Source organism: Hesperophylax consimilis, chromosome 23 (assembly GCF_061612785.1).
Source record: "Hesperophylax consimilis isolate HC1 chromosome 23, BYU_Hcon_1.0, whole genome shotgun sequence".
Lineage (NCBI taxonomy): Eukaryota > Metazoa > Arthropoda > Insecta > Trichoptera > Limnephilidae > Hesperophylax > Hesperophylax consimilis.
The window spans coordinates 5,753,816-5,765,877 of record NC_142858.1 but is presented as its reverse complement, the minus strand read 5'-3'; the positions used below and the strand labels follow the sequence as shown (position 1 = coordinate 5,765,877).

Here is a 12,062-nt window from a genome sequence, read left to right as displayed (position 1 = left end):
CTAAACATGTTAATATTTCAAAACAAAATATTTTATCGAACTATTTAGTGAGAATCAATATTCTCATCCTTTAATTGTTACAAACCACCTCAACTGAAGAATGGTTCTTGCATGTAATGGACTGGCAACGGCAACACTTCATAGATGCTGAGGATCTTTTCTTATCCAGTGCACATAACCGATAAACACCGCGTTTTGGAAAGCTTCTGTTTTCTTCTTCTGTTTTCGGTTAAACTGCCCGACCGTAATTCACTTTGAGAAAAACATTTATATCTTGCGGTAAATGTTTGACATTTGATTTGACTCTAGCATAGCTCGAAGCTCGATGCTGACGACTAAGTGGTAAGAGTGGGGGAAGCGATAAGGCGCGTCTGTCGTAAATTTTACGACAGCGCGCCCGCTGGAAGGTTAAGTAAACCGCCAATGAACTTTTTTTTGTCGAAAGGGGTGAAGCCAGACACTCTACTCTTTCTACATTGTTAAAATTTCTGAGGATTCAGAATTTTTTTTGTTAGTCATCCCTTTCAGCACAAGTTGTAACATCATTATCACTATCGTACAATATGTGATATTTTTGGTGTCAGCTATGAAATGGGCAAAATGGATACTAAATAACAAACAAAATATTATATTTTTTAAATGTGTGTGGGTTCAACAAAGGTGAGAAATAAAAAGTTGTTTCAAAATACTTGTTAATTGAATATCTTTCTTTTTACCGTGCAAGTTATCAAGAAAAAACATTTAAGGTGATTTTGTCAACTCCAGCTCACACTTTCATAGTATTTTCAGTAAGTCGAGTCAGGTTGCGATGACACACAAAATTTCTGGACGCTGTCCATTTCTTTCCAGATTAGCGCTTTACTGTTTTCCCAAATCAATTAAAAAAATCATATACCAGTGGACAAACATCAATAACCCTCATCGAAATTGCCACTCAGTCCTCTTTAAATTCCTTACTTAATTTGACCACCGTGTTTTTTTTTTGTGTATTTTTCGATAATCTGTCCTGTAAAGTACTTTTAGGTACTGAAAACTTGCATTCATTGCAGGTGCATCTCAAACAAATGATTTTTGGTCTCGTACTTCCGATATAGCTTTATCCATATTTTTAAAAATATTAGTGTTGATATGGACCTCTCCAAACCTTCTGCCGCATGTCTGACTTCACCCTGTAAAATAAGAAATTTGGATATTTATTTAATATTTACTGACTAATAACAACACATTAGTAAAGTTAATCTAAAGTGTTGCCAAATAAATTGTAAATAAAGCAAAGGATTTTTTTTGTTTACGTAAATATATGAGGGTTGTCTGTAAAATATGGAATGTATTGCATTGAACTACCCACCGCGGTGTGCAGGTAGCGTACAACCACTTCTTTCAACTCCTCATCGGTCCTGAAATTTGTCCCACCCAGGTGTGACTTCAACGCACGAAAGAGATGATAATTAATTGGTGCTCGGTGCGAGCTGCAGAGGGGTGTGTGACGTTATCCCATCCAAATTGATTGATGACGTCTGTTAGTTGATGACGAGCATTTTCCCAGTGAAAACGCACTTCCTTCGTCAGCATACCCCTATTGTTTTGAATTGCACCGCAAAAGATCTTCAAACTTTGACAGTAGCGATCAGCGTTTTCGGTGTCCCGGTAGGCATGAACTCATACAACAATATCCCCTTCCTATTAAATTTATTTAAATTTTCGCGGCTTCGGCGATCCTGAATGCCGCCACTGACAGAACTGTTCTTTTGTCTCTGGTGTAAAGTAATATACCCAGGTTTCGTCACCAGTGACAATTGAATCCAAGAATTCCTTGCTTTCTTCTGCATAGCGATCAAGGAATTCACGGGCCACTTCAACCTGTTGCGATTGGTGATCTTCGGTGAGCATTTTGGGGACCCACCTTGCATACACCTTGTGATAACGCAAAGATTCTGTCAATAGTAGTCTTACTAACATCAGGGATCACTCTTACAATCATTTCGTCCAAAACCGATGGCCGTCCAGCACGCTGTTCGTCATGGACATCTGTACGTCTCTTTTTAAACTGCATCATTTTTGCATGTTTTTTGTGTCGCTGTTATCCATACACTACATATAACTGTCGATAAATTTCTATAGGCGTAGTGTCATAGCACACAAAAACGAATCATAGAACGTAACTTACACCTGGCGGTAGCGGCAAGTGAATACTCCATCGTGAATGGCTATCAAACCAAGTTTAAGTGTTGTAGACAGCTTGGAGTGGTGGAGATTTGTAGACGGGGAACCAAGCTACATGCTAGCATTGCCAAATCTTACATTAAAACATTCCTTGCGACTCCAACGCCTTGAGACCTTATTATACAGATAACCCTCGATAACTATTGACAAAAGCCACAACACAACTTCATACAGACAGCCCATTTCGAGCTTACAGATCATTGCTTAGCATTAGCCCCTTCCTGTAAAAACCCATTATTGTAAAAAATATCCTCTGTCCGTCTTCACCTGCCAAAGTTTGGCTTGTGTAATTGTCTGTAAGTTGCGACGATAATTTTACTCTATATTTTCGTGGATTAGGACTTTAAAAGCATTTCCTGCGGATTATAAAAAAATCGTCAAGATTTGCATTACATCGAGTGATAAGTGAACAGTTTTGGAAAGTCTTAAGAGGTTTTTAATTGCATGCCATTTCTTAATTTTAATACTAAATAGTAAAATTCCACATTTGTACTTAATTTTAAGATTTTCTCATCAGTAGTGATGGTTGGGTTGAATTTGGTTTGAGGTATGTCTTTAGACCAATTTAATATTTGTTTATTTTCTCATTTGTAATCATTTTCAATATTTTTGACCCGTGGAAAACGATTCACAAATAGAAAGTATTCCCAAAATGATATAAAAGAGCTTAGAATGAAATTTATATTTTGTAACTGAGAAAACCACATAATTTACACCCTAATTGCATGTATGCAAGTCCAACAATTTTTTGTACAAAATTAGAATGTAATCTTTTTTTCGACATGTTTAACAGTCACATAGGAAAACAGATAAAAATATGACTTCAATGATAACTTTAACTCTTTTTAGCTAAACAATATGCGTAGGTGTTTTTTAGTAGATGCATCAACGATTGCTCACACTCCAACTTGTAATCCAATTGTTTTTACATAAAATAATTTAATCAGCACACACTTTCTATAAATATGTCTGGTAACTGTAGAATGATTAAGTCAATAGTATTGAGATTGTTACTGTCACTGTACATTTATTGGTGTCCACCGAAATTAATAATCACAAGAGAATGTGCCTCTGTATGAAATTGTAGGTGAATAAATTCAATTCAGTTGACGGTTTGAAGGTTTGTGGACAGTAAACCTGGAGGAGGGACAGGTGATAATAATTGCTCCTGCATATTTGATTTCCAGAAAGTGCCACGAGTCACAGGATTCCTCAAGCCGGGCGATCAAGAGATGATAGTAAGAAAGTTGTTTCCAACGAAGAAACTCCCGCTGCTGGATGTGGTTCTGTCATAATGGAAACCTTGAATAAGAATAGCGAGGAAAAGATTGAAGGCAAGGAAACCACAGTAGCCAGTAATAATGATAAAGCAATTGCCTCGGCAGTAGTTGTCAAACACACTGAAGGTAACTACCACCACCACCCTTACTGCAGTCCTCCTCCCTAACACTGGAAACGGCTTATATTAGCGTTTATACTAACACAAGTAGCAAGGTACTAGGTATAAGGATTGGGTAAGAATCAAGTTCTTATTACTTTCTTCGTGCATCAGTTGCCATGTCCTCAGCATTGAATCATCAGACCCTCAGAAGACGTCTAATATTTACATTGATGACTCCCAACCAACCCCACATCAACCGCACAGGAGTCTTCAGATACTTAAGATTTCTTTTCCTAGAATTAGAACTAACTGTCAACTGGTTTTTCGTATTATCTTCGCTAGATAACTAGTCACTTATCCTTATTATTACCCACTTATTCCATTTCTGTTGTAAGAAACGGTGATTGCTATAATTTCTTAATCCCCAGTATTGTACCAAACGTTAGCACCCATAATAGTAAACTTCTCCTGGGCTAGGACAATACGTATAGGGACGGTATGTACAAATTTATCACTTTTATTATAAAAATTAATTTTTTTTATGGTATTTGTGCAGTCAATTCTTTTTGTCATTTTCGAAAGAAACTTTGTTACCAAGAATAGGTTCAAACCCAATAGCTTTCATTTCTCCGAGGAATTATCAGAAAAAAATGACTGCATTATAGGGCCCATTATTTGTTATCTGTGACCTTAGTAGAATGTTTATTTAATTAAATCTGATGTAATCTTATTTAATAGATAAGAATACAAGAGACAATATTTTGTTTTTTAGATTAGAATTTTGTGATTTTATATTCTTACGATTTTACCATGAGTTCTGTTTGTGTTTGGTCAAACTTCAGGGTAAGAAATAAGAATAAATGTCATCAACAAAAACATTGAAAATACTTGTTTATTATTTTAGTTTTAGCATAATAGTGTTATGAATTTTATGACTATATTTCTATCTTTCAACAGCATTTCAGTCTTAGGACTTTGAGTCGACCAGTAGGCTTGCATACCAAAAAGCAGTAAAATGAAAACGATTACTTTGGGATTTTTTGTTTTTGTTGATGAAATTACCTTAAGGCCTACCCCTGAATTTTAATCATACTGGCATGGAAGTCATTGTATGTAATAATCACTTGCACCAAACAACTTCCCTGTATTGTTATTTGTTGCCATAAAAAATTAGAAAAGACGTGAATGTATACAACATCTCCAAATAACCATAACCTTGACAGTGTGTTAATTCCCAAAAGTTGTATTAATAAAAAAGTTCATGTAATGTTATTTCACTAATGTAAAATGAATATTTATTACTATCTAACTTACTGTACATAAATATTAAATGAAAACATGTTATGTATTTGTAATACCTGCATCAATTGAATAATACTACATAATTAATCTGGTTCCCAACTGAAAAGGCTAATAAAGGATTCATCGGTTAGATTATTTGCTCTTGACCATATAAAAAGCATTACATAATCAAATTATCAATAAATAATAGATGGTGCAACTATTCTGGAACTTGTTTTTATTTCCTCGTCTTCATTTTACGGTTTCTTTTCGTCGATTCCATTGGAACACTCCCATATCAGATTCAACAAATTTACATTCTTCGATCTTGCAAATATTTTTGTTTATATTGTAGTTCGTTATGTAGGTACTTATTATATAAGTAGTACTTCTGCTTCAACCTTTCATGATTATTATTAAATTTAATCAATGTACGTCTAACGTTATTATTCGTTTATTCAAGTTCTCTTAAAATTTTCATATCGCAAGTTTGTATGGATGACTTTTTCTGTGCGTGAATGCTTTGTCCGAAAGTGAAATAAAATTAAGTGTATTTAAAAACCCATCATTTATATTTTGATTTACTGCACTGTACTTAATTTTTTTTATTTTGTTTGGTAATGTAATTATGTGGTTTGTAATCTGAAGCCTTTTGTACATATTTTGAATGCTTAATTCGAAGCAATAATTTCCCTGAATCCTGTGTAGTGCTTTCCTGAGTGTGCAGGTAGGTTTTTAGGACCTTGGTCAAATCATAAGTTCAGCTGCCATGAAATCAAATACTGATGATTTAAAAATAGTATTGCCTGTAAAAACCACATAACTTTGTATTTTTAGTCCAACTTCATTAGATGGCAGTTTAAGCCCACTCCTATTATTGATCACCTGTTAATTTTGGTGTCCTTGAGACCAGTGGCGGCTCGTGACTTTTGGGTTACTAGAGTGCTAATATTACAAAAAATAGCATTATTGATGTTGTTGTAGCTGAAAACGATTATTTTTTTTTTTTTGAAAAATTGATTTTTTGTATGAAGATTTTCAGGAATTGCGTGCGGCGCACGGCTATACTGAAATTTCCTGAAAATCTTCATACAAAAAATCAATTTTCGAAAAAAAAAAAAAAAATCGTTTTCAGCTATAACAACATCAGAAATGCCATTTTTTTTAAAATGTTAGCACTCTAGTATACCCAAAAGTCGCGAGCCGCCACTGCTTGAGACAATGTTTTGTGGTGGTGGTATGGCATGTGACCTGTAAACTATGTAGGTAATAAATATAATCTGAGACATAGTTCGGAACTAAATTAATGACATAATATTATTATCCTCATCTGAAGGTGAGAGTAGCACCTCAGCCAGTAGTACCGTAACATCAGCTTCGCAAGAGGAGCCCAGCACATCAGCAAACCAGAAGCGAACCTTTGCTGATACCGCTGAGCATCCTGATGCTGATACCTTCGATGATGAAGCTTCTAAGCGCAAGAAGAGGAAGGAACCAGAACCTGTCAAAGAAGCGGTCAAAGCTTCTCCACAGTCGAGAGTTGTTGGAAGGTAATAATTCATTATATCACGCATGACTTACTAATGGAAAATATAGCTGTCATCAGGGATATAAGCACCTATTTGAGAATATAATAACACACAATTTAAAATTAGATTAGTCACACTTTTAATTTGTTTTTATCATTATCAACTTAATGTTATTATAAATTATTATTTCCGTAGGGGTTCAATATCAGGGAATAAACCACCAGGACCGGCTAGCAAAACTGGAGTGGCACCACTCAGCAAAGGAGGTGGGCCACTTCAAGCTGCAAACAAATCCAACGTCACCAGCTCCAGCACTAAAACTGCAGGAACCCACGGAGCCAATGGCATTACAAAAGGTTCCACAAATACTTCCAGTGCTCAGGGGAAGAGTGTACAAGGAGCACAATCAGGAAAAGCTGCTGGCCAAGGAAAAGCCCAGAACGCAACATTATCCATTGTCCAAGTGAGTGTAAAAGGGGCACCGGATAAAAAGAGTCCTTGTGCCAGTCCCAAGCCATCAGCATTTGTTAAAGATAATGATGCTGATGTTGAAGAAACCAAGATTGATGTTAGCGGACCGAAGGTACCGCCACTGAAGATTGTCATCCCTGGAGGAGTGGGAGGAGGGGGTGGCTCCGGAGGACAGCAAGAAGGGGAGGGGGGATCCACCCAGCGAGGAGGAGCCAAGAACAGAGGGGGCTCTTCCACATTACCCTACATCATACACTTTAATATCAATGCCGCCGGCGAGACAGTGCCAGTAGATGGCAATGAAAGCTGGACTGATGGGAAGGACGAAAAGCGTCAAAGTGGCTCTGAAGACAAGACGAGTGGCTCTGCTCAGAGGGTGCTGAGGTCCCATCGCAATACTGATGGGGAGAGAGACAAGGAGCGGGGTCGCGCCTCCCCGCACGTGTCTGCCACCCCCTGCAGTCCCAGTGGAGCTCCTATTCCAACTAAAACTCCACCACCGTACCATTCCAGTCGCCAGGTAAACATTATCCTCATCTAAAAACGTGGCTTTATACATCTACACTTTGTTAAAATACTTTTATTTTTTAGCCTAACTTTATCTTTTAACTTCCTTTCTACAGCTTGTTTTATTTATTATTTTATATATGCTCGAAGAAGTGATACTTGAAATCATATGTATTCAGCATACACAGAAGAGTATCTGTTTTGTATAGAAAATGATAATTATGTTGGTAGATGTAATTATAAAACAGGTTAAAGTAAAGCAAATATAGTTTAAGTGTGTCAACTGAAATAACGAGTATAATGAGAATAAATTAATAAAATACAGCAGTTCATGTAATAGACAAGATTATCAATAAGAGTTCATTAATTTCTACTTTGTATTTCACTAATCCTGAGAAATCCACAGAACAATATTTACTGCCAAGGTTATTAAGTCTCGGTATGGACCAGTTAGCAACAAACTTGGTTTTTGAAGAACTAAGGTTTTATTATTATATCGTCAAATATTGCATAACTATAAAGCATGTTTGGGGATAAAAGAAGGAATGACAACTGGAACAGAATACTTGAAGTAAGTTTAGAGTGGAACCTGTTTGTGTCGAATACTTTCTTTGATCATAAAGGTATCCACCAATATACGTGGGAAAGAGGAAATGAGAGGTCAATTATTGATTTTGTAGTAATTGACTCTACGTTGAGAGCCGTTACCGAAGACTCAAGAGTTTTCAGAGGGGCTGAAGTTGAAACTGTCCACTTTCTGGTAGTGTCGAGAGTAAACCTCTTTCTCGGTTGGCGCTCTAAAGTGAAAACGGTACTAACTCCAACAAGAGTCAAAATAGAAAAACTGCAAAACGATAATCTGAGAAGTAAGTATGTGAATTGTGCAGAGATGAGATTGAATGAGAAGGAAATGAACGGTCTAAGCATAGACGAAACATGGAACCACTAAAAGTAAGTGTTTGTGAATCCGCTAGGGAGGTTTGTGGAATAATTACGTAAGGTAGAAAGAAAAGTTATGCTTGGTGGGATGATGAGATTAAAGCACTGGTCTCAGAGAAGAAGAAAGCATCATTATGTTTGATTGCGGCTGGCAGTGCTGCCAGCGAAGAGAAGGATCGAGCGAAAGAAGTATATAAGGAATGTAAGAAAAAAATAAGATTTGTAGTGAAAGAATGAAAGCACCTGCAAGAGGAAGAATGAATGAAAATGACAAAACCATTTCCAAGAAAACAAAAAGTTGTTTTGGAAGTAAGTCAAAAGGTGGCCGGAGTGGCCCAGAAAACGGAAGCATGAAAGTGATAAAAATGTTGACGAATGAGGAAAAAATAAAAAAAGAGATGGATTATAGATTTAGGCTATAGATTTCGAGGAAGTCTTCGAAAGCGAAGGGAGTGACAGTGATTCCAGTGGCGAATCAGATATGAATGATGATGGAGTGAATGTTACCAAAATTAGCATGGATGAGATAGAAAGATCGATTAAATGTATGAAGAATGGTAAGGCTGTCGGTTTTGACAATATTGTTGCTGAACATTTTAAAGGAGGTAGCCGTATAATTCTCACATGGTTGTGCAATCTTTTTAAACAATGTTTAAAGGAGGGTTACACGCCTTTAGATTGGAGAAGGGCTGTGATCATGCCATTATACAAAGGTAAAGGGTCACGTATGGAATGTGGGAATTATAGGGCTATTAGCCTGCTAAGTTCAGTTGGCAAGCTGTACGGTAGAATTTTGATTGAAAGAGTAAGAAAGGAAACAAAGGATAAAATATGGGATGTGCAAGGTGCTTTTATGAGTGGAAAGGGGTGCATGGACCAGATCTCATTGCGTATGCTCACTGAGAAGTTTCTGGCAAAACCCAGAAACTTTTCTGTGCCTTTGTAGATCTACAAAAAGCATACGACCGAGTCGACAGGAAAAAGCTATGGAAGGTGTTGTCGGGATTGGGCACGAATTTGAGTAATCTGAAAGTATGTTGCCTGTTGTATGCTGATGATGCGGTGCTGATTGCTAATAGTATGGATGATCTACAGTCTCTCGTGTCTAGGATGAACGAAGTATGCATGAAGAACGAGTTAATGATGAATGTAAGCAAGTCTAAAGTAATGGTGTTTGAAAGAGAGAGTACGAAAACAGTGTGCAATATTGTTGTGAATGAGAATACTTGGAGCAGGTAGATGAGTTTGTATATTTAGGAAGTATATTTACGAGAGATGGAAAGGCTGACAGAGATATTGAAAGAAGGGTAAATGCAGTTAACTCCGTTAATGGAGGACTGAACGCAGTTGGCGCTAACAAAAAATTGTCCAAAGAAGCGATGTTAGCAGTCCACAATCCCTGAGGTGTATGTGTGGTAAAACCATGTTTGATCGTGTGTGGAATGTGGAAATCGCAAAGAGTGCAAGGCTGATGTAAGCGTAGTGGGTAAGATTAAGAAAGGGACACTTAGACGGTTTGGGCATGTAGAGCGAATGAGCGAAGATAGGAGTGTAAGGAGGATACATGATGCAAATGCGAATGGTAGCAGAAGTCGGGGACGCCCGAGGAAGACATGGCACGATCAAGTGAATCAGATACTCGAGTCGGGCCATGTCAAGAATCAGAATAATAGAAGGCGATGTATGAATGTGAATGAGGCAAGAAGTGTGTGTCAAGACCGAGTTGTTTGGCGGTGCGTCCTCTCTGCCTACCTCTGCGGAGAAACGGCGTGATGGTTAGTTAGTTATTTAGTTTATAAAGCGTGTTTACAAATTAACAACGTTTCTCTCACTTCTGCGAATGAAATAAATGATCTTGGCATAATTTTATTGGTTGTAGATGTGTTCAACTGTACGTAATATAGTTGCCAGAAGGCTATAGTAACATACCTCAATAATATCAATAACTAAGCTAAGCATATTACTATCATTTAAGTAATTTATAAATTAATTACACATTAAAATTTATAAATTACTGAAAGATTGAACGCAATGAAACCAGACTTCTCAAACTATCAGATAGTATGTTTTAACTGACATATATATATATTTTTTTTTTTTTTTTTTTTTTTTTTTTTTAATTTTTATATTCTAAACCACAGATATTGCCTTCCGCACAAATAACAACTTAGGATCATCTCTTAAAAACTCAAAAAGTAAGGTACTCAAATTACAAAATAGTGGCATTTATAAACTCCAGTGTGACGAATGCAACGCTGTTTATGTTGGACAAACGGGCCGGTCCTTTAACACTAGGTTTAAAGAACATATAAGATCTTTTAAAAATAATAATAAAATACAATCTCAATTTGCCAAACATCTCCTAAATGAAAATCACTCACTTAATGATAATAATAAACCAACTCCGTTACACGTACAAAATAAAGGCCGTAAACTGAATCTTTTAGAGCAATTAGAAATTAACAAAAACTCTAATAATCCGAAAGCTATTCTAATTAATGAACAAACAAATATAATTCGTTCACCCCTACTAGATATCTTCAAACCTAATGCAAATATGAGTGCACTATGAAGTACTTAATTATGCTATTAAAATAACCCTATGAGTCATCGTTTGGGAATAACTAACATAAAGACATTCAGTCAAATTTAAACATTACACTAATTGGGGAAACTTTGCTGGGGTAATAACCATTAATAATTTTTAATATTTTACTTAGAAATCAATTAAGAAATCAGTAAATGAAATTAAAATACCTACCTAGAAATAATATAAATGTATCGTCTGTAAGTGGGCTACCCACAGTTTGATAATGCCTTCAGAGGGCGAAACAGCTGTCACGCGTAATAATAATTACACAGCAGAACTTGTTTAAAAATAAACTGTTTTTATAAACCCAATAATAATATTATTGTATATATAAAAAATAAAAAAATAAAATGGAGTTCTACAAATTAAACTTAATAACAATAAATAAACTGACATATTATTTTTATTAAAAATTATTATGTGTAATTGACAGCCCTGAATTTATTTATATATATAAATTACAAACAATTATTTACATTAATTTATATTAATGTACCTGCCAGACAAACTCGAAGCAAAGACACTTTTAAATTTAACAATAACCTCAATACTAACTAACCTTCCTACAGAAGCAACAAAACTACTTATCAACTCTTATGTAGTCTCACGTCTCGATTACTGCAACGGCATTTATGCCAATCTTCCAAAATATCAAATTGACAAACTTCGATCAGTGTTTAATGCAGCGGCACGGCTCATAACCGGGGTTTCTAAATATTCGCACATTTCAAAACACTTTTATAACCTTCACTGGCTCAAGTGCCCTGAAAGAATCCGGTACAAATTGTGCTGGATGGTGTTTAAATCCATCAATGAAATGGCCCCATCCTACATCTCTGAAACTATGGGTCCCGGCAAACACTGGTCTGAGGCAGTCAACTCTTAGATCAGCAACATCATCAGCTGTAGGCAGACTGATGGAACCTAAGCGCAAGCCAAATACTAAGTTTGGTGATCGCGCTTTCGGAGTATCTGGGCCGAAGGCTTGGAATAAACTCCCTCCGGAACTAAGATCCATAACAAGTCCAACAGAATTCAGGTCTAAACTAAAAAACTTACCTTTTTAGCTATCATACCCTTAAATTGGTTCCATGCTAACTCAACACCGTGACTATTCAACACACTTTTAAAAAGTGATATA

The 12,062-nt window shown here is 36.2% G+C and overlaps 1 protein-coding gene across 7 annotated transcripts in view; it reads left to right on the top strand.

Annotated features, from left to right (window-relative positions):
• The window catches only part of LOC149412263 (uncharacterized), a 48,017-nt gene that overhangs the window by 24,207 nt on the left and 11,748 nt on the right, over positions 1–12,062 (top strand). For 4 of the 7 annotated variants that reach the window (XM_089645948.1, XM_089645947.1, XM_089645944.1 and 1 more), the window contains 2 exons: positions 6,222–6,435; positions 6,610–7,405. In XM_089645948.1, the coding sequence (XP_089502074.1) occupies positions 6,222–6,435; positions 6,610–7,405 (1,010 nt within the window). Of the gene's footprint in view, positions 1–3,410; positions 3,630–6,221; positions 6,436–6,609; positions 7,406–12,062 lie in introns of all 7 variants that reach the window. The other 3 variants (XM_089645943.1, XM_089645945.1, XM_089645946.1) reach the window with 1 other exon arrangement.